This window comes from Prunus dulcis, chromosome 5 (genome assembly GCF_902201215.1).
Source record: "Prunus dulcis chromosome 5, ALMONDv2, whole genome shotgun sequence".
Taxonomy (NCBI): domain Eukaryota; kingdom Viridiplantae; phylum Streptophyta; class Magnoliopsida; order Rosales; family Rosaceae; genus Prunus; species Prunus dulcis.
Genome location: NC_047654.1, coordinates 16,189,058 through 16,209,178, shown reverse-complemented (window position 1 = coordinate 16,209,178; position 20,121 = coordinate 16,189,058). Strand labels below are relative to the sequence as shown.

General features: G+C 38.8%; 4 protein-coding genes across 6 annotated transcripts; 3 read left to right on the top strand and 1 right to left on the bottom strand.

The window, feature by feature from the left end:
- The first annotated feature begins 410 nt into the window (after positions 1-410).
- On the top strand, positions 411-5,093 carry LOC117628464 (nuclear transport factor 2). 3 transcript variants are annotated; one of them, XM_034360928.1, is made up of 9 exons: positions 411-759; positions 1,549-1,734; positions 2,356-2,659; positions 2,743-2,987; positions 3,110-3,293; positions 3,449-3,570; positions 3,660-3,722; positions 4,383-4,446; positions 4,542-5,093. In XM_034360928.1, the coding sequence occupies exons 2-9, from the start codon at positions 1,555-1,557 to the stop codon at positions 4,787-4,789; spliced, it is 1,410 nt and encodes a 469-aa protein (XP_034216819.1). In that variant the 5' UTR covers positions 411-759; positions 1,549-1,554; the 3' UTR covers positions 4,790-5,093. The 3 variants fall into 3 exon arrangements, with proteins under 3 accessions (XP_034216819.1, XP_034216818.1, XP_034216821.1); XM_034360927.1 differs by having other exon boundaries at positions 1,532-1,734; XM_034360930.1 differs by having other exon boundaries at positions 508-759; positions 1,532-1,734; positions 3,452-3,570.
- Positions 5,094-5,173: 80 nt separating this feature from the next.
- On the bottom strand, positions 5,174-6,005 carry LOC117628470. Its single transcript, XM_034360937.1, has 2 exons — positions 5,772-6,005; positions 5,174-5,607 (listed from the first exon to the last, which is right to left on the bottom strand). Exons 1-2 carry the CDS (start codon positions 5,922-5,924, stop codon positions 5,230-5,232), a joined length of 531 nt encoding a protein of 176 aa, XP_034216828.1. The 5' UTR covers positions 5,925-6,005; the 3' UTR covers positions 5,174-5,229.
- Positions 6,006-6,195: 190 nt separating this feature from the next.
- Positions 6,196-7,605, top strand: LOC117628473 (mitochondrial import receptor subunit TOM5 homolog). Its single transcript, XM_034360939.1, has 2 exons — positions 6,196-6,381; positions 7,299-7,605. The coding sequence occupies exons 1-2, from the start codon at positions 6,295-6,297 to the stop codon at positions 7,374-7,376; spliced, it is 165 nt and encodes a 54-aa protein (XP_034216830.1). The 5' UTR covers positions 6,196-6,294; the 3' UTR covers positions 7,377-7,605.
- Positions 7,606-9,804: 2,199 nt separating this feature from the next.
- On the top strand, positions 9,805-10,692 carry LOC117628472 (ninja-family protein 6-like). The gene is made up of 2 exons (XM_034360938.1): positions 9,805-9,890; positions 10,078-10,692. Exon 2 carries the CDS (start codon positions 10,131-10,133, stop codon positions 10,626-10,628), a length of 498 nt encoding a protein of 165 aa, XP_034216829.1. The 5' UTR covers positions 9,805-9,890; positions 10,078-10,130; the 3' UTR covers positions 10,629-10,692.
- Positions 10,693-20,121: the final 9,429 nt, after the last annotated feature.

The window sequence follows — 20,121 nt, the reverse complement described above, 5'->3', positions numbered from 1 at the left end:
TTGCCATCGTTTAATGACTTGAGTTTTTGAGGTTGTTATGTTATATGAAATTTTTTGTTAGTTTGAATATATTGTTACATACTAAAGCGTTTGTAGTTCAAGTGGTTAAGAATGTTTATATTTGCACCGAAATATTGAGTTCGAATTCCTCCTCCTTGTATCACTTGTAAATTTTTTATTTATTAAGAATGTAAATATTGCTTGTCATTATTTTCTTACTAAATAGTAATAAAAGTTGTGTGAAAAAAAAAAAAAAAAGTTAACAAAACCAAGCAAAAATTAAAAATATAAAAACAGAAGGGGTTCAGTAGATTCTGCAGTGTACTGTTCCTTCCCAAATCAAATCATGGACTTGCATTCCCAGAAATTTTGGACATTCTAATATCCCAAAATTTCTGTTCCTAAATTCAGAAAGTAAAATCAAGGCACCATCAATCTCTCATCATTTTTCTTGCTCAATTAAAAAATTCCAAATACCCAATTTGTATTTTCTATTCCAAGGACTCCGAAAAAGAACCTCCACAAATATGTAACTTTTTTTTTCCCCTTCACAATTAGATAAAATTAAAGTCTGAAGCTACCGCTTTTGTCTTGTGATCTCATCAAATATATAAAAAAAGCTTCAGCCTTCAGCATCTTTACTCTTTCATTTTGCCTTCCTATCCTCTAAGTACTGTTCCTTCTCTCTTCAACTTCGCTTTGCTTCCTCTCAAGCCCACAGATCTCCCTCTCTCTAAGGCTCAGATCACTTCCAAGCAGGTACTCCAGATTCTTCTCTTGAATCCACTGTCTCTATGTTGACTGCCTCCACTGCTTAATTTCTATCTTTAATTTTATTTGTTAAATACTATGCTGGTGATTGATCTGTCAATATCATGTTTCCATGGTCAATCTCTTCATTACTTTGGATGGCAGTGTTGATATATTTCTGGGTTTTTCATATTTTATAGGGCTTTACATCAAACACAAATTTATAATCAGATATTGTTTTCGTTATCATCCTGATGTATTTAATTCTCGGTCTGCTTCAGTTTTTAGCTGACCCTTCTTTTTCTGAGGTTGAAACCACTTGGTCTGCTCCATTGGGGAATTTGCTGGGTTTACTATAATTATAACATGAATAAAGACTTTTGTGTTTGCAAGATTGCTTTTAATTGTTTGAGTATTTCTGTGATTTGAGCATATATGTAGGAATTGTTTCCTAATTTATGGTTTGTTGGTCTTCCGAGCTCAAAGGCAAAGTCTTTGTGCATTATGCTGGCACTTACAGTGTGTTCGTGTGAGCTTATCTGGCTATTGGAGTTTCCTATAGTAGTCATCATTACTTTGCAGATTCTCTTGTTACAGATATGACAATCTCAATGCATTATTGGATTTTGTAGTGATTCGAATTTGTTTAAAAATAAATTTCAATGCATTTTTTTTGACAAGAATTATTAAAAATGTACTGCTTTTGGCTCTCTTGTCGTTATTATGTTTTTCTTTGACATCCAATTGGTTTCATTAGTTTGTTCCTCTACTAACATTACAGGATTTGAACTTCCGTAGATAGTCATGCAGGAAGCATCTCCTGCCTCTGCTCCCAGTGCCCAACTTGTTGGCAATGCCTTTGTGGAGCAATATTACCATATTCTTCATGAATCTCCACAATTAGTGCATAGGTTTTATCAGGATTCCAGCTCTCTTAGCAGGACAGATGTCAATGGCAATATGGCAACAGTGACAACTATGCAAGTAAGTATGCTATGATATCACAGAAATAAACTTTTATACCAAGTATCGAGGCTTGAAATTTCTTTGTTGTATGGTTTAACATGGATTGGACAACTTTTTTTGTCTTTATGTTTCTAATTTAGTTTTCACTTTAAGGCATTACAAAAAGTTTGGCTTTATAGTAAGAATTTAAAAATATATTTCCTTTTTATACGAGGTTGAACATGATTTTGGCAGCTATTCTATCACATTGTCATATTAAATGTGTCTTTGAATGAATTTTGAACAAATCTGTAGAAGGGATGTTTATTTGATGCTGTGTAGGCTCCAATTTTTGAAATTTATGGACCAATTATTTGTCACCCTAACCGGTAATACTTTGATATGATACTACTCATAGACTAAAAGGTATTACTGAGTTTATATTACATAAGAACTGTTCGAATTAGATTCGCGAAACAATATAGTGCATCACTCCACATAAATAGGAATCTTATTATTTGTTTTGAAAATTTTCAAATTTTGTGCATCACCTCTTGGACTCGATATAAACTGGATTAAGAATCCTGAATTATTATTGCAAATAAGAAATTTTGATGAAAAATATTACATTTGTTAACATTGTATTATCTTTGCAAGCAGGCAATAAGTCAAAAAATTCAGTCCTTAAATTATGGAGACTATACGGCAGAAATAAAAACTGCAGATTCTCAGGAGTCTTATGAGAAAGGAGTGATTGTTCTCGTCACCGGATGCTTGACTGGAAAGGACAATGTGGGAAGAAAATTTGCCCAAACATTCTTTCTAGCTCCACAGGAGAAGGGGTATTATGTCTTAAATGATGTTTTTAGGTATATTGAGGACAATGAATCTTTGCAGACCAATAGTGTCTTGCTTAACGGTATCAATGAAAGTGCTCCAGAAGCTATCTTGACAGCAGAACCAGGTTGGCATTAGTTTTCTTTCTTGATGTACCTTTCTGTTATTTGCTGTAGCTTTCGTTTTCAAATTGCTTCTATGTTGTTCCAGAGCCTACTCACACTCCTGATCATCTTGTGGTGGATCATGCAACTTCCTTTGAGGAAGAGGATCTCAATAATGGTCCCGAAGTTTGTGATCCTTCAGATAATGATGAAGGATCAGTTATTGAAGAAGAGATTGTGGAGCCCCCAGCTCACTCAAGTCAGAATCAAGGTCTTGCAGATGTTGATCCAACCCCTGATCCTGCCCCTGAAACCCAGGAGGATGTTCCAAAGAAATCATATGCATCAATTGTGAGTTTAGGCGCATCACTTTCTTTTGTTTTGTTTTGTTTTTTTTTTTTTTGTGGGAGCAAGTATTTTTACTTTTGATGTCAACCCCATTTTTGGTTTTAATCTAATGAAGCTTCATTTAGGTGAAGGTAATGAAAAGTAATGCTGCATCCAGTCCTGTCCGTGTGCTTACTACCCGCACTGTGAGGACAATATCTGCAAACACTGACCATCAATCCCTTGGTTATGCAAAACCAGCTCCAGTACCAGTGGCATCAGCTCCTAGTGGTGATGCTGCCCCTGAAAGCAGCAATGCTCATGAGGAAGGTAAATTATACTCAGCTTGCTGTCTTCTTTTTCCCCTAAATAAAATAGTACTCAGCTTTCAATGGTCGGATTGCTTAGTTAACTTGCACACTTGCCTGAGTTTGAGACGCTCGTGTATTTTTTCATGGATGAAGTCTGATCTCTATTCTTTACAGCAGAAGGTCACTCCATACATGTACGGAATTTGCCATATGATGCAACAGTGGAACAACTTGAGAAGGAGTTTAAGAAATTTGGGCCTATTAAGCGTGATGGGATCCAAGTCAGGAGTAGTAAGGTCTGCTTCATATGTATGATGCACTTTCTAATTCAACTGAGGATGCTTTGATGTAGCCTTACATGTCATATGTTTTTGGCTTTTTGCAGCAAGGATTCTGCTTTGGCTTTGTTGAATTTGAGACTTTGAGTTCCATGCAAAGTGCACTTGAGGTATACTTGCTTTCATATTCTACTTGTCAAAAATTCCAAGAAGTTTCTGGAGGTCTGCTTTTTAGCCTATGTTTGGTGTTATAGTTTGTTCAGTTCAGAATTAGCATTGGAAATATTATAAATTTAGTGTCAAATCAATTGTTAGTTTTTGCATTCCCTTTATGCAGAGCACATTATTGCTTGAGCTCAGCCCATTTGCAGACTGAGCTACTGCGCTTAGATTGTTTCACTGATTGTAACAAATGAGCTTGCACAATTGCTCCCTAAATTTAATTGAGCTGAGCTTGAGCTTCTCAGTTTGTTTAGTAGTCTTGCATTTTTAACAAGGTTCTATTTGCATATATAAACAAAAGAAATGGAAAAGAAAAAAAAAAGTCATTCTCTTGGATGTGAAGACCTCCAGTTGATTAATAGTTGCTTATATCATCAGAACAATATCACTTGGATAACATTTAGGCAGTCCAAGGATATATGTTCATAAACTGCCATTTGACTGGCAGGTTGTAATGTGTTTATTGCTAGCTGTGGGTGCCATGCATTACTGTATCTTTGCAATCTTGGTTTACTTAGCTTGTATCATTGTATGTTTAATCCAATTTTGAACTGGCTTGTATCAGTGTATGTTTAATCCAATTTTCAACTTGTTGAAAATCCTTACAGGCTTCACCTATCACCATCGGGGACCGCCCGGCAGTGATCGAGGAAAAGAGAACCACAACTCGAGGTAAGCTTGGCAGGGTGGGGGTTATAGAAGGTTGTAAGGTAAAAAGAATCTGCTACTAAATGTTGTAAAACTAACAAAGCTGCTGGCCGTTTCAGTTAGCAGTGGCGGGAGAGGAAGGTTCTCTTCAGGAAGAGCTGGCTTTCGGAGTGACACTTTCAGGGGTCGTGGGAACTATGGTGGTGGCCGTAGCTATGGCAGGAATGAATTCAGAAACCAGGGTGAGTTTTCTGGGCGAGCCAGGGGTTCAGCTGGACGAAATGGAGAGGGTTATCAGCGGGTGAATCTGAATGGAAGGGGTGGTGGACGTCAAGGTGCGGCAAACCGCAATTCTGTTCCTGCTTGAAGTTTTTGAAAGAAAGTGGTGGATAGACAATTTTTTTCACACGACAAGAGGGTCACCTTTTTTTACCCCTTCTCTCCTTCAATTGCAATTTGTTGGATAAAAAGAGTTGTATTGGAACTATCAGAAATTTAGGTTATTTTGTTTGTTATAATTGCGAGTTTCTGTTAAGAATTTTTCTTTTCTTTTCTTTTTGATAACCTGTATTTTCTTAGATTATTTTATAGAGCTTACATGGCGTGAGTAAGTTGTGTCAGTTCAATGTATTTCTATGAATCCAAATCTATATATTCTGTTATTTTGGTCATGAAATCCGTCTCCATTTTCTAATCCATGATTGCTGACATGAAATGTTTAGAAATATGTCTAGCAGTCACAATTACAGAGTGGCCAAATAATGATCCTCTCATTATCCCAAAATGAGACCTGGTTCATCAAAATTTTCAACTTGACTTCTGCAAGTTGGATACAAAATTTGAAGCAGCAAAAGCTGCAGAACCACCCACCACTGAAAGCAAAGCAACAAAAGCCTGTACCCCTATCTCCAAAGGATAATCCTCAGGCACAAGATAGACTACAAATGGACCCAAAAGCAGCAATATTAAGCTCAGAGTGAACAATGCCCCCGGAGTTCCCGGGTCAGTGGCTGCCGATAGAACTCCGAATTCCTCCGCCTTGGAGAGCAGACCCAGTTTCTCTATGCTCGACAGCGAGAGCCCGGACTTCTCTGCCGCCGATAGCAGGCCGGCTTTCTCTGCTTTGGTCAGTAGCTTCAGTTGCTCGACCCTTGTTAGTAGCTTAACTGGTGGTTTAGTTGAATTCTGCATTGTAAATGGTTCACGTTTTAGTCCCTAGCTTGGCACAATTTTGATGAGGGAGCTGCTAATAAGCTAAAGCTATCCCAAGAACAACATAATTTTTAACATATTTTACAAGACAGGGCATAGGCTAGAGATATTGCATAAATAATATAAAGAGAAGTTACCTTCTTGGAGCTAGCTGTTTTGTTAACAGAAGGAATGGGCTTCTGGGTAGCCATGGATTGGATGAGAAGGGGTGAGAAAGAAGAAGCATAATTCTCTCTTCTGCCTCTCAATGGCGCACCTCTCACGCTGCTACAAAATGCTTTGGCCTCCATGCTTTCTCTCTCTCTCTCTCTCTTCCTCTCTCTATGTTTGTGATGGCTTTCGCTGTTTCTCAGAGTTCGTGAATCCTTGAATTGAAGGCTGGTATGGCTCAAATTAAATTAGTGGACAGGAAGATGAGGTTCGAGTGTAAACGTGTCACCACGTGGACCGACCGATGGATCAAACTGTTTCCCCTCCATATAAAGGGACTTTTTTTAATGAGCAAGGTTATTGTAGTAATTTCGCTACTTACCCTCCTTTTAAGTGGGTGCCGCGCGGTCAAAGTTCTTTTTATCTCATCAAACACCTCCAAATCTCAAAACCCCAAACTTAAACCCTAGAGAACAAATTCTCTCTCTCCCTCTCCTTCTCAACACATCAATGGCGGACTTCCCGATCTCACTGGACAAGGCGAAATACTTCTTGCAGTCCCAGTATCATGACGAGGAAAAGTGGGCCCTTAACATGGTACTCTCTCTCAAACACTTTCTCGCCGTTTTCGATTTTGTTGGAAGCTTAAGACTTGTGATTAGAATTTCTTGATTTTAATTTAGGCGTGATTTCAATTGCATGTATGTATAATTTCCTCATGTTTTGGCCATAGGATGTGGGAAAAGTTTATGTTATTTGGATTAGAATATATAATTTTCCCGGGACTTGCGATTCATGGAGGTCGGAGGGGTGTCTGTTTTGTGCCTCTTGATTTGAGATTAGCATCGGGAAAGTTAAAAGAAGTTTTGTTTTGCAAGGACAAGTGTTACTCATAGTTCATATAAATGTTTTCTTAGGTATTTGACTAAAGGATGCTGTGTGGTTGTGACATGTCTTTTTGCAATGTTAACTGGAAAACTTCACAAGTGGAAGGAAAACATGGTCGCTATGGTATCTCAGTTATTAACATTACAGATGTTGCAAGTTTCCGAATCGCAATTTTTTGTGATTAATATTGTGCTTATAAGTTGTAACAATAGATGTGCTTTTAGGCGATGCTCATCTCTTTATCATTATATCTTGGTTTCCATAAAAATTGTAAACCGAAGACACATAAGTTTTTCCTTGCAAGAATCGTGCTTCTGTTGTAGACTCCAGTCTATAGAAAGTGTCCGATATCGATGAGTGTGATTTGCAAAGTTGCCTTAAATATTTTGATCTTTTTCAGTTTTTCTCTTTTTGTCCGAGATCTTTTCAGATAGTAATGCTTAATAAACAGGGGTTCTTTTGCCCTTATACTGTAACTGTAGTGAACGTTTCTTGTATTCTTTCAGAACTCTTGAGTTTTATTTGTTTTGCATGGATGCCAGATGCTATATGTCACTCATAAATCCATCTTTTTGTTGAGATTACAATGGGGATAAAGAAATTAGAAGTGTATTTCTCTCTTGCAGAAATTGCTGCGTGCTGCAGGTCTGTTTGCAGGATCAATTCTTTTAATGCGGAGTTACGGTGATCTGATGGCCATATGAGCTTTTCTTATGTGTTAGGACGTCCTAATTAGCAAGTTCTGTATGGTTCCTTTGTTGCTTATGCGGATTTATTTGGCATTTTGTTAAATTACAGGTTTTCCTGTTTACCTTAGTTGTGGTGATGTTAATAACTTAAAATGAGTTTCCAAGCATATGAGCATGCTCTCTTGGAGAGTTTAGGACATGAATGAAATTACATCACTTTCATATACTGAATGGTTTTTATGAACTGCTTATTCATATGATTTTCCATGCAACCAATTGATCATTTTATTCCTTGTAGACAATCCCCAAATTGTTTTGACATCTTCAACTTTTGCTAGATATGGTACTCAAACCACTTCCAGCCAACCTTATGTTCTTCATTTTCATCGGACATGTTCGTTCATATCCATTTTCTCTCTCCTTGTTTTTATTTTTCTTAATTTTCAAAAAATTCATTCCGTGAATCATGATAAGTGGTGTTTGCCTTAAAGAGGAGAAAGACTTTCTTGAAACATAGATAGTACTATTTTGTTATCCCCAGTCAATAACGCTATGTCACACAGGATAACATTTGTAATGAAGTTTTTCTCTTTAAGGAGTAAAGAATTCATGTCATCCAAAAGACAATGCCTTTTTTTTTTTTTTTTTTGTGGAAATATTGGACCCATGGAAAATTGTCCCGTTCTTTAACAAGCGACGTATGAACTAACCAAAAGATCAATAGCCCGATATGTTCTATTTTATTTGGGCTTTGTTTGGGCCAGTGGAATTCATTCAAGGAAAAGATTTTTTACCCTACGATATTACGAAGGGTAGTATTGAGTTTTCACATTTCATATACCCTCTTAAATTAATAGCTCAATTTTGCAACATCCTGTAAGTTTTCAGTTTGGTTTGTTTGTCTATAATCTGTGTTTTTGTTTTGTTTAGTTCAACCAGTTTTTTGCCCTTTCCACATCTAACGATCCAAAACTCTTCCCTAGAGCCAGAAGTCCACTCCACCATTAGATCGAGAGAGATATGTACAAGGGTGGCGGGAGCACCTTAAGCTAAGATGGGCTCTACTCCATGAAAATATGTGTAAACATCTCTTTGAAAATTAAGGCTTCCAAATGAGCCAATTGATAAAGTGATGGTGAGTTAAAATAAACACTTGGCAGCAGTTGGTCCCTTGCTCCCGGCGCAGCTGCGAGCCCGTGGCCCACCTTGCATGCAATCTGACAGCAAAGCGCAGTGGATACATCATCCGTACGGGAGATCCGACACGTGGCCTTACAACTGGTCAACTGGGCTTTTCTTGTGGACAAAAGCTAATCCCACCTCAGTGAGTAGGCCTCTTGCGCATGGCCCACACCTGTCACATTGGATCTGATAGAGAGCTCGACGCCCCCAATTTTTCTCAATTCCTCGCCGCGGGTTTTTGCTCTGAAAAACTATACGGCGATTTTCGACGAATCATGGTGAGGGATGCTTTAGTAAAACATATGTGAACAAATTCTTATTTTTGTAGAAAAACAATGAGAGTCAATGTTGAACAGAGATTCTCTATAAATAGCATACGTGATTTAGGTTTGTTTATTAAGGCAGTGTATTCGTTTTTCTATCTTTAAATTTAAATAAATTTTTTTTAAAATTAGATTAATGTAAAATAAATTTTTTTAAAAAAATCTCTATAAACAATAATTTTAAAAAATGGATTGACAAATACAAGATGTGGTTTTAAAAATATAGAAATAGCATTAAACTTGTAACATTAAAAATTGATTTGCAAAAGTTAAACTGAGTCCCTTAGTAGGGTGCCAAAGAGGATGAACAATTCAGTTCAAAAAAAATGTGAAATTACAAGTGGGGTTTGCTGCTAGCACATACAAAACAGAGCCAAAACAGAGTTCTCCAGACTGACCGTTGAGACCCCTGATTTTGGCCGCAATAGTGTCTAAATTCCAATTTTGTTTCCTTCTACTTCGACACATGGCTTTGAAGGCAAATAACACTCACCACACTCACTTTTAACTCCTTCCACACCTCTCACTCCAAATCCCCGACTTCACCAACCCAGTAAGACACTGCTGTAACAGTCCCTGATCTTCAAGTCCAGTTTTCTTTTTCTACCTTTTGAAGATTTGCCATCAATTTTGCTCACAATTTACGAACACAATCCAGGAGAAGGGAAAGAGGCGCACACAGATACATACAGCTAAGCTGAGTTACAAGTGGTGGTAGTGGTAAGAGTCATTGAGCTGCAACTTGCAGAATAGTGAGAAAGATCTAAAAAGAGTAACCGTACAAAATGTGAGCCACTCTCCTCCTCACACTCTACGCTCTCTCTCTCTGCCGCCTCTGATAACCACGTGGGTTTTGAGAAATGCCAGCTACAATGCCATTGTCACCTGCGGCAACACCTACAAAGAAGTCTCTTTTCTCGATCCATTTCCAATATAAACCCCTCCCTATGCTCTGATCAGTTGCAGTTCTGTATTTGCAATGCAGAGTGGTCGGTGATCGGTGGTGTCTGTCAAAAACAAACCTGTAAGCCTATCTGGGTTCGCTTAATTTCTCTCTCTTTCTCACTCTATCATCTTCGTTGTTTTTGCTGCAATTTTCAATTGGGTTAAAGAACTTATCTGGGTTTTTCAAAAATTTCACGGTAGTTCTTTCTTAGTTTATAATTTGCTCTCCGTGTTTTTGTGCCTAACTTTTAATTTTCTTGCAACAGAAGAGCCTTAAAGGAAGCGTTTTGAGACCAAGTTGCTCACTTTTCTGTCTGCAATGGCTGAGGCAAACAAAGACCAGGTTTCCCAACCCAACAACAACGCCATGCAAAACAACAACGCCGATTCTGTGAACCCAAAACTCAACCTGGGGCTCTCTCTTGGAGAAATCTACACTGAAAATCCCAACGAGAACGCTCTGGCTCGGTCTTCAACGATGGCTGGATTCTTAAAACCCAAAACGACGCCGGAGGAGGAAAGGGTGGCTGCTCCTCTTCCTTCAGTGCAGCTACCAAGGTCAAGCTCTGTTCCGGAATGGATAGGGCAGCGGATGATTAGGCACAAGGACATACTGGCGTTGAGAAGAATGGAGAGAAAGAAGAGGTTGGCAAAGAAGCTGAGGAAAGAAGAATTAGCTGCTTCTTTGCGAGAGAAGACTAGCGCTGCGGCAGCACAGGCATCGCAGCCGCCTGAAGCCAACGCCACCGGGCCCTTGAGCACCGTTTTTAAGTTCGAACTCAAAGCAGAGGGATATGTGAAGTGGAATAGCATTTAAACTGCATGCAAATCCAGATCAACTAGAAGTCCACAATGACTATATGTGTAGAATAGAAACATTTGATGCTTGACTGCTTGATTATCGAAGTGTGTTTCAATAAAATTATATTCCTAGTAGCAGTCTGACAAACAAAACTACCCTGCGAGCAATGACAATAAAATGGTTCCACATTGTCGAACGATTCCCATGATTATATTGGATCATCTAGGAATCAAGAGATTATAATCCTACTAGTATGATAAAATTTTGTAAACCCTGGCATTTAAATAAGTGACGAAATGCAAGATTGAGGCAGAGAGATTATATTCATAATCAAGATGCGCATTTTGTTGGCTTGTGAAGTGGAATAGCATTTAAAGAAAAAAAAAAAATTAAAGGAAATATATCAGGACGTTTCTGTTAGCCTGAGAGATGTAACCACAACAATAAATGCTCATTAGAGAGAGAGAGAGCATTAGACACACCAATAACCACTCTGAAAGAAGGAAAACTTCTCTTTATATTGCCACTATGAAACTTTGAGATATCCAAGACAAGACTGCTACAAACTAACATCCCAAAAAAGAAGCTTCTACCAAGCATGTTCACACAAAGTTATGCACAAGGGTGAAAGGAAGTAAAAAAAAAAAAAATTACCAGGAAGCAGAGGGACAAAAGAGTTTTCAAGTCTTAGAACTACTACTTTATTTCAACAAACTAACTCCACACAGAACATGAACCATTTCATGTCACTTATCAGTTATACAGCCTTATTGTTCACATCTAGAACTTAGGCACGGTATCTTCGCATTGCCTCAGTATCCTTACACAGTACCTTAAACTTGCGTCCAAATGTGTTTTTAGCTTCTTGCATCAACGAACTCGCCTCATGTGAATCCTCTTCAATGATCACCTTTTTTAATTCCCAGGTGACAATTTGCACAAAAATTGGCACTATCTTTAGATCAGTTGCCATTGGATTCAGTGGGAGAGTCAGGAAGTTCTGCAAGTTGAAGATGTCGTTCTAGTGCTCCACCACAACGTTTGCTACCTCCATTATATATGCTAAGCGATTAATGAGGTTTTTGTATGCTATGTTCCACGTTTTGCCATCCCCGGTGGCCAACATCTTCTCATGTATTTTGCAGAGTTCGTTTAATTGTTCTGAACAAAGCCTCAAATCTCTGGTGCTCTGATACTCCGATTGACCAGTGTATATGCAGTTTCGCGGCGTACGACGGTTGCGATAGCTAAGTCTGGGTTGGGGAACCACAAATTCTAATATCTCCTTAACTTCGAATTCTGGAACTTCGAACTCTGGAATGTCTGAAGTCCCTGCATGGAAACAATATCAGACTCTACGCTATACAAAATGCAGAGAAAATAATGTTAATGACTATTTGCTAACCTCCTTTTACAATCCCGAAGCCCCTTCCATGCATGCGATCCCGACATTTTCCCGAAAAAGTTGCATTAACTCTAAAAAACGATGAAGAATTAGAAAAGAAACGCTTTTAATCGAACAAAATCTCTAGTTAATACATTGCAGTGTTACCTAAATTCATTCTGTTGGAAACATTTTCCTGAGAAAATAGAGTTTCTCAGGAAAGTGGAAGAAAATTCACCGGATCTGAAAAAGTACAAAAAGTTGAAGAGGCTGATCATCAAGAACCGTAATCAGAAATGATAAAAAGATAAAAGAATGAAATAACACTTACCGAGTTGCCAGAGGATTACAAAAGCTTAGCAGACATTTTCCATTTCCCGAGAAAGTGGAGGAAAATGTTGGATACGCGGGAAAAAGCAGAGCAAATTCCATTGCCTCAGCATCCTTACACAGTACCTTAAACTTGCGTCCAAATGTCTTTTTAGCTTCTTGCATCATGTGAATCCTCTTCAATGATCACCTTTTTCAATTCCCAGGTGACAATTTGCACAAAAATTGGCACTATCTTTAGATCAGTTGCCATTGGATTCAGTGGGAGAGTCAGGAAGTTCCGCAAGTTGAAGATGTCGTTCTTGTGCTCCACCACAACGTCTGCTACCTCCATTATATATGCTAAGCGATTAATGAGGTTTTTGTACGCTATGTTCCACGTTTTGCCATCTCCGGTGCCCAACATCTTCTCATGTATTTTGCAGAGTTCGTTTAAATTTTCTGAACAAAGCCTCAAATCTCTGGTGCTCTGATACTCCGATTGACCAGTGTATATGCAGTTTCGCGACGTACGACGGTTGCGATAGCTAAGTCTGGTTTGGGAAACCACAAATTCTAATATCTCCTTAACTTCGAATTCTGGAACTTCGAACTCTGGAATGTGTGAAGTCCCTGCATGGAAACAATGTCAGACTCTACGCTATACAAAATGCAGAGAAAATAATGTTAATGACTATTTGCTAACCTCCTTTTACAATCCCGAAGCCCCTTCCATGCACGCGATCCCGACATTTTCCCAGAAAAGTTGCATTAACTCCAAAAAACTACGAAGAATTAGAAAAGAAACGCTTTTAATCGAACAAATTCTCTAGTTAATACATTGCAATGTTACCTAAATTCATTCTGTTGGAGACATTTTCCCGAGAAAATAGAGTTTCTCAGGAAAGTGGAAGAAAATTCACCAAATCTGAAAAAGTACAGAAAGATGAAGAGGCTGATCATCAAGAACCGTAATCAGAAATGATAAAAAGATAAAAGAATGAAATAACACTTACCGAGTTGCCAGAGGATTGCAAAAGCTTAGCAGACATTTTCCATTTCCCGAGAAAGTGGAGGAAAATGTTGGATACGCGGGAAAAAGCAGAGCAAATTCCATTGCCTCAGTATCCTTACACAGTACCTTAAACTTGCGTCCAAATGTCTTTTTAGCTTATTGCATCAACGAACTCGCCTCATGTGAATCCTCTTCAATGATCACCTTTTTCAATTCCCAGGTGACAATTTGCACAAAAATTGGCACTATCTTTAGATCAGTTGCCATTGGATTCAGTGGGAGAGTCAGGAAGTTCCGCAAGTTGAAGATGTCGTTCTTGTGCTCCACCACAACGTCTGCTACCTCCATTATATATGCTAAGCGATTAATGAGGTTTTTGTACGCTATGTTCCACGTTTTGCCATCTCCGGTGGCCAACATCTTCTCATGTATTTTGCAGAGTTCGTTTAATTGTTCTGAACAAAGCCTCAAATCTCTGGTGCTCTGATACTCCGATTGACCAGTGTATATGCAGTTTCGCGGCGTACGACGGTTGCGATAGCTAAGTCTGGGTTGGGGAACCACAAATTCTAATATCTCCTTAACTTCGAATTCTGGAACTTCGAACTCTGGAATGTCTGAAGTCCCTGCATGGAAACAATGTCAAACTCTACGCTATACAAAATGCAGAGAAAATAATGTTAATGACTATTTGCTAACCTCCTTTTACAATCCCGAAGCCCCTTCCATGCATGCGATCTTGACATTTTCCCAGAAAAGTTGCATTAACTCCAAAAAACTAAGAAGAATTAGAAAAGAAACGCTTTTAATCGAACAAAATCTCTAGTTAAAACATTGCAGTGTTACCTAAATTCATTCTGTTGGAGACATTTTCCCGAGAAAATAGAGTTTCTCAGGAAAATGGAAGAAAATTCACCAGATCTGAAAAAGTACAGAAAGATGAAGAGGCTGATCATCAAGAACCGTAATCAGAAATGATAAAAAGATAAAAGAATGAAATAACACTTACCGAGTTCTCGGAGGATTACAAAAGCTTAGCAGACATTTTCCATTTCCCGAGAAAGTGGAGGAAAATGTTGGATACGCGGGAAAAAGCAGAGCAAATTCCATTGCCTCAGCATCCTTACACAGTACCTTAAACTTGCGTCCAAATGTCTTTTTAGCTTCTTGCATCAACGAACTCGCCTCATGTGAATCCTCTTCAATGATCACCTTTTTCAATTCCCAGGTGACAATTTGCACAAAAATTGGCACTATCTTTAGATCAGTTGCCATTGGATTCAGTGGGAGAGTCAGGAAGTTCCGCAAGTTGAAGATGTCGTTCTTGTGCTCCACCACAACGTCTGCTACCTCCATTATATATGCTAAGCGATTAATGAGGTTTTTGTACGCTATGTTCCACGTTTTGCCATCTCCGGTGGCCAACATCTTCTCATGTATTTTGCAGAGTTCGTTTAATTGTTCTGAACAAAGCCTCAAATCTCTGGTGCTCTGATACTGCTCGATATTCATCTGATGACCAGTGTATATGCATGCAGGTGTTAAGCCATGCACATATACTCGCTAAAGATAGCTAAGTCTGGGTTGGGGAACCACAAATTCTAATATCTCCTTAACTTCGAATTCTGGAACTTCGAACTCTGGAATGTCTGAAGTCCCTGCATGGAAACAATATCAGACTCTACGCTATACAAAATGCATAGAAAATAATGTTAATGACTATTTGCTAACCTCCTTTTACAATCCCGAGGCCCCTTCCATGCATGCGATCCCGACATTTTCCCAGAAAAGTTGCATTATTTCCAAAAAACTACGAAGAATTAGAAAAGAAACGCTTTTAATCGAACAAAATCTCTAGTTAATACATTGCAGTGTTACCTAAATTCATTCTGTTGGAGACATTTTCCTGAGAAAATAGAGTTTCTCGGGAAAGTGGAAGAAAATTCACCAGATCTGAAAAAGTACAAAACGATGAAGAGGCTGATCATCAAGAACCGTAATTAGAAATGATAAAATGATAAAAGAATGAAATAACACTTACCGAGTTGCCAGAGGATTACAAAAGCTTAGCAGACATTTTCCATTTCCCGAGAAAGTTGAGGAAAATGTGGGATACACGGGAAAAAGCAGAGCAAATTCCATTGCCTCAGCATCCTCACACAGTACCTTAAACTTGCGTCCAAATGTCTTTTTCGCTTCTTGCATCAACGAACTCGCCTCTTGTGAATCCTCTTCAATTATCACCTTTTTTAATTCCCAGGTGACAATTTGCACAAAAATTGGCACTATCTTTAGATCAGTTGCCATTGGATTCAGTGGGAGAGTCAGGAAGTTCTGCAAGTTGAAGATGTCGTTCTTGTGCTCCACCACAACGTCTGCTACCTGCTAAGCGATTAATGAGGTTTTTGTACGCTATGTTCCACGTTTTGCCATCTTCGGTGGCCAACATCTTCTCATGTATTTTGCAGAGTTCGTTTAATTGTTCTGAACAAAGCCTCAAATCTCTGGTGCTCTGATACTCGGATTGACCAGTGTATATGCAGTTTCGCGGCGTACGACGGTTGCGATAGCTAAGTCTGGGTTGGGGAACCACAAATTCTAATATCTCCTTAACTTCGAATTTTGGAACTTCGAACTCTGGAATGTCTGAAGTCCCTGCATGGAAACAATATCAGACTCTACGCTATACAAAATGCAGAGAAAATAATGTTAATGACTATTTGCTAACCTCCTTTTACAATCCCGAAGCCCCTTCCATGCATGCGATCTTGACATTTTCCCAGAAAAGTTGCATTAACTCCAAAAAACTAAGAAGAATTAGAAAAGAAACGCTTTTAATCGAACAAAATCTCTAGTTAAAACATTGCAGTGTTACCTAAATTCATTCTGTTGGAGACATTTTCCCGAGAAAATAGAGTTTCTCAGGAAAATGGAAGAAAATTCACCAGATCTGAAAAAGTACAGAAAGATGAAGAGGCTGATCATCAAGAACCGTAATCAGAAATGATAAAAAGATAAAAGAATGAAATAACACTTACCGAGTTCTCGGAGGATTACAAAAGCTTAGCAGACATTTTCCATTTCCCGAGAAAGTGGAGGAAAATGTTGGATACGCGGGAAAAAGCAGAGCAAATTCCATTGCCTCAGCATCCTTACACAGTACCTTAAACTTGCGTCCAAATGTCTTTTTAGCTTCTTGCATCAACGAACTCGCCTCATGTGAATCCTCTTCAATAATCACCTTTTTCAATTCCCAGGTGACAATTTGCACAAAAATTGGCACTATCTTTGATCAGTTGCCATTGGATTCAGTAGGAGAGTCAGGAAGTTCCGCAAGTTGAAGATGTCGTTCTTGTGCTCCACCATAACGTTTGCTACCTCCATTATATATGCTAAGCGATTAATGAGGTTTTTGTACGCTATGTTCCACGTTTTGCCATCTCCGGTGCCCAACATCTTCTCATGTATTTTGCAGAGTTCGTTTAAATTTTCTGAACAAAGCCTCAAATCTCTGGTGCTCTGATACTCCGATTGACCAGTGTATATGCAGTTTCGCGACGTACGACGGTTGCGATAGCTAAGTCTGGTTTGGGAAACCACAAATTCTAATATCTCCTTAACTTCGAATTCTGGAACTTCGAACTCTGGAATGTCTGAAGTCCCTGCATGGAAACAATGTCAGACTCTACGCTATACAAAATGCAGAGAAAATAATGTTAATGACTATTTGCTAACCTCCTTTTACAATCCCGAAGCCCCTTCCATGCATGCGATCCCGACATTTTCCCAGAAAAGTTGCATTATTTCCAAAAAACTACGAAGAATTAGAAAAGAAACGCTTTTAATCGAACAAAATCTCTAGTTAATACATTGCAGTGTTACCTAAATTCATTCTGTTGGAGACATTTTCCCGAGAAAATAGAGTTTCTCAGGAAAGTGGAAGAAAATTCACCAGATCTGAAAAAGTACAGAAAGATGAAGAGGCTGATCATCAAGAACCGTAATCAGAAATGATAAAAAGATAAAAGAATGAAATAACACTTACCGAGTTGCGGAGGATTACAAAAAAGCTTAGCGGACATTTTCCATTTCAGAAAGTGGAGGAAAATGTTGGATATGTGGGGAAAAAAAAAAGAAAGCAAATTCCATTGCCTCGGCATCCTTACACAGTACCTTAAACTGCGTCCAAATGTCTTTTTTAGCTTCTTGCATCAACGAACTTCGCCTCATGTGAATCTCTTTCAATGATCCTTTTTTAATTCCGGTGACAATTTGCACAAAAATTGGCACTATCTTTAGATCAGTTGCCATTGGATTCAGTGGGAGAGTCAGGGAAGTTCCGCAAGTTGAAGATGTCGTTCTTGTGCTCCACCACAACGTTTGCTACCTCCATTATATATGCTAAGCGATTAATGAGGTTTTTGTACGCTATGTTCCACGTTTTGCCATCTCCGGTGGCCAACATCTTCTCATGTATTTTACAGAGTTCGTTTAATTGTTCTGAACAAAGCCTCAAATCTCTGGTGCTCTGATACTCCGATTGACCAGTGTATATGCAGTTTCGCGGCGTACGACGGTTGCGATAGCTAAGTCTGGGTTGGGGAACCACAAATTCTAATATCTCCTTAACTTCGAATTCTGGAACTTCAAACTATGGAATGTCTGAAGTCCCTGCATGGAAACAATATCAGACTCTACGCTATACAAAATGCAGAGAAAATAATGTTAATGACTATTTGCTAACCTCCTTTTACAATCCCGAAGCCCCTTCCATGCATGCGATCCCGACATTTTCCCGAAAAAGTTGCATTAACTCTAAAAAACGATGAAGAATTAGAAAAGAAACGCTTTTAATCGAACAAAATCTCTAGTTAATACATTGCAGTGTTACCTAAATTCATTCTGTTGGAGACATTTTCCTGAGAAAATAGAGTTTCTCAGGAAAGTGGAAGAAAATTCACCAGATCTGAAAAAGTACAAAAAGATGAAGAGGCTGATCATCAAGAACCGTAATCAGAAATGATAAAAAGATAAAAGAATGAAATAACACTTACCGAGTTGCCAGAGGATTACAAAAGCTTAGCAGACATTTTCCATTTCCCGAGAAAGTGGAGGAAAATGTTGGATACGCGGGAAAAAGCAGAGCAAATTCCATTGCCTCAGCATCCTTACACAGTACCTTAAACTTGCGTCCAAATGTCTTTTTAGCTTCTTGCATCAACGAACTCGCCTCATGTGAATCCTCTTCAATGATCACCTTTTTCAATTCCCAGGTGACAATTTGCACAAAAATTGGCACTATCTTTAGATCAGTTGCCATTGGATTCAGTGGGAGAGTCAGGAAGTTCCGCAAGTTGAAGATGTCGTTCTTGTGCTCCACCACAACGTCTGCTACCTCCATTATATATGCTAAGCGATTAATGAGGTTTTTGTACGCTATGTTCCACGTTTTGCCATCTCCGGTGGCCAACATCTTCTCATGTATTTTACAGAGTTCGTTTAATTGTTCTGAACAAAGCCTCAAATCTCTGGTGCTCTGATACTCGATTGACCAGTGTATATGCAGTTTCGCGGCGTACGACGGTTGCGATAGCTAAGTCTGGGTTGGGGAACCACAAATTCTAATATCTCCTTAACTTCGAATTCTGGAACTTCGAACTCTGGAATGTCTGAAGTCCCTGCATGGAAACAATATCAGACTCTACGCATACAAAATGCAGAGAAAATAATGTTAATGACTATTTGCTAACCTCCTTTTACAATCCCGAAGCCCCTTCCATGCATGCGATCCCGACATTTTCCCGAAAAAGTTGCATTAACTCTAAAAAACGATGAAGAATTAGAAAAGAAACGCTTTTAATCGAACAAAATCTCCGGTTAATACATTGCAGTGTTACCTAAATTCATTCTGTTGGAGACATTTTCCTGAGAAAATAGAGTTTCTCAGGAAAGTGGAAGAAAATTCACCAGATCTGAAAAAGTACAAAAAGTTGAAGAGGCTGATCATCAAGAACCGTAATCAGAAATGATAAAAAGATAAAAGAATGAAATAACACTTACCGAGTTGCCAGAGGATTACAAAAGCTTAGCAGATATTTTCCATTTCCCGAGAAAGTGGAGGAAAATGTTGGATACGCGGGAAAAAGCAGAGGAAATTCCATTGCCTCAGCATCCTTACACAGTACCTTAAACTTGCGTCCAAATGTCTTTTTAGCTTCTTGCATCAACGAACTCGCCTCATGTGAATCCTCTTCAATGATCACCTTTTTTAATTCCCAGGTGACAATTTGCACAAAAATTGGCACTATCTTTAGATCAGTTGCCATTAGATTCAGTGGGAGAGTCAGGAAGTTCTGCAAGTTGAAGATGTCGTTCTTGTGCTCCACCACAACGTCTGCTACCTCCATTATATATGCTAAGCGATTAATGAGGTTTTTGTACGCTATGTTCCACGTTTTGCCATCTCCGGTGGCCAACATCTTCTCATGTATTTTGCAGAGTTCGTTTAATTGTTCTGAACAAAGCCTCAAATCTCTGGTGCTCTGATACTCGGATTGACCAGTGTATATGCAGTTTCGCGGCGTACGACGGTTGCGATAGCTAAGTCTGGGTTGGGGAACCACAAATTCTAATATCTCCTTAACTTCGAATTCTGGAACTTCGAACTCTGGAATGTCTGAAGTCCCTGCATGGAAACAATATCAGACTCTACGCTATACAAAATGCAGAGAAAATAATGTTAATGACTATTTGCTAACCTCCTTTTACAATCCCGAAGCCCCTTCCATGCATGCGATCCC

Bases quoted from the DNA above. Each gene is read 5' to 3' on its own strand.
- LOC117628464 (XM_034360928.1), top strand. From the start codon at position 1,555: ATGCAGGAAGCATCTCCTGCCTCTGCTCCCAGTGCCCAACTTGTTGGC. The intron at 1,735-2,355 runs GTAAGTATGCTA...CTTTGCAAGCAG, and splicing joins CAACAGTGACAACTATGCAA to GCAATAAGTCAAAAAATTCA. The intron at 2,988-3,109 runs GTGAGTTTAGGC...AGCTTCATTTAG, and splicing joins AGAAATCATATGCATCAATT to GTGAAGGTAATGAAAAGTAA.
- LOC117628470 (XM_034360937.1), bottom strand. From the start codon at position 5,924: ATGGAGGCCAAAGCATTTTGTAGCAGCGTGAGAGGTGCGCCATTGAGA. The intron at 5,608-5,771 runs GTAACTTCTCTT...TTTACAATGCAG, and splicing joins AAACAGCTAGCTCCAAGAAG to AATTCAACTAAACCACCAGT.
- LOC117628473 (XM_034360939.1), top strand. From the start codon at position 6,295: ATGGCGGACTTCCCGATCTCACTGGACAAGGCGAAATACTTCTTGCAG. The intron at 6,382-7,298 runs GTACTCTCTCTC...TCTCTCTTGCAG, and splicing joins AAAAGTGGGCCCTTAACATG to AAATTGCTGCGTGCTGCAGG.
- LOC117628472 (XM_034360938.1), top strand. From the start codon at position 10,131: ATGGCTGAGGCAAACAAAGACCAGGTTTCCCAACCCAACAACAACGCC.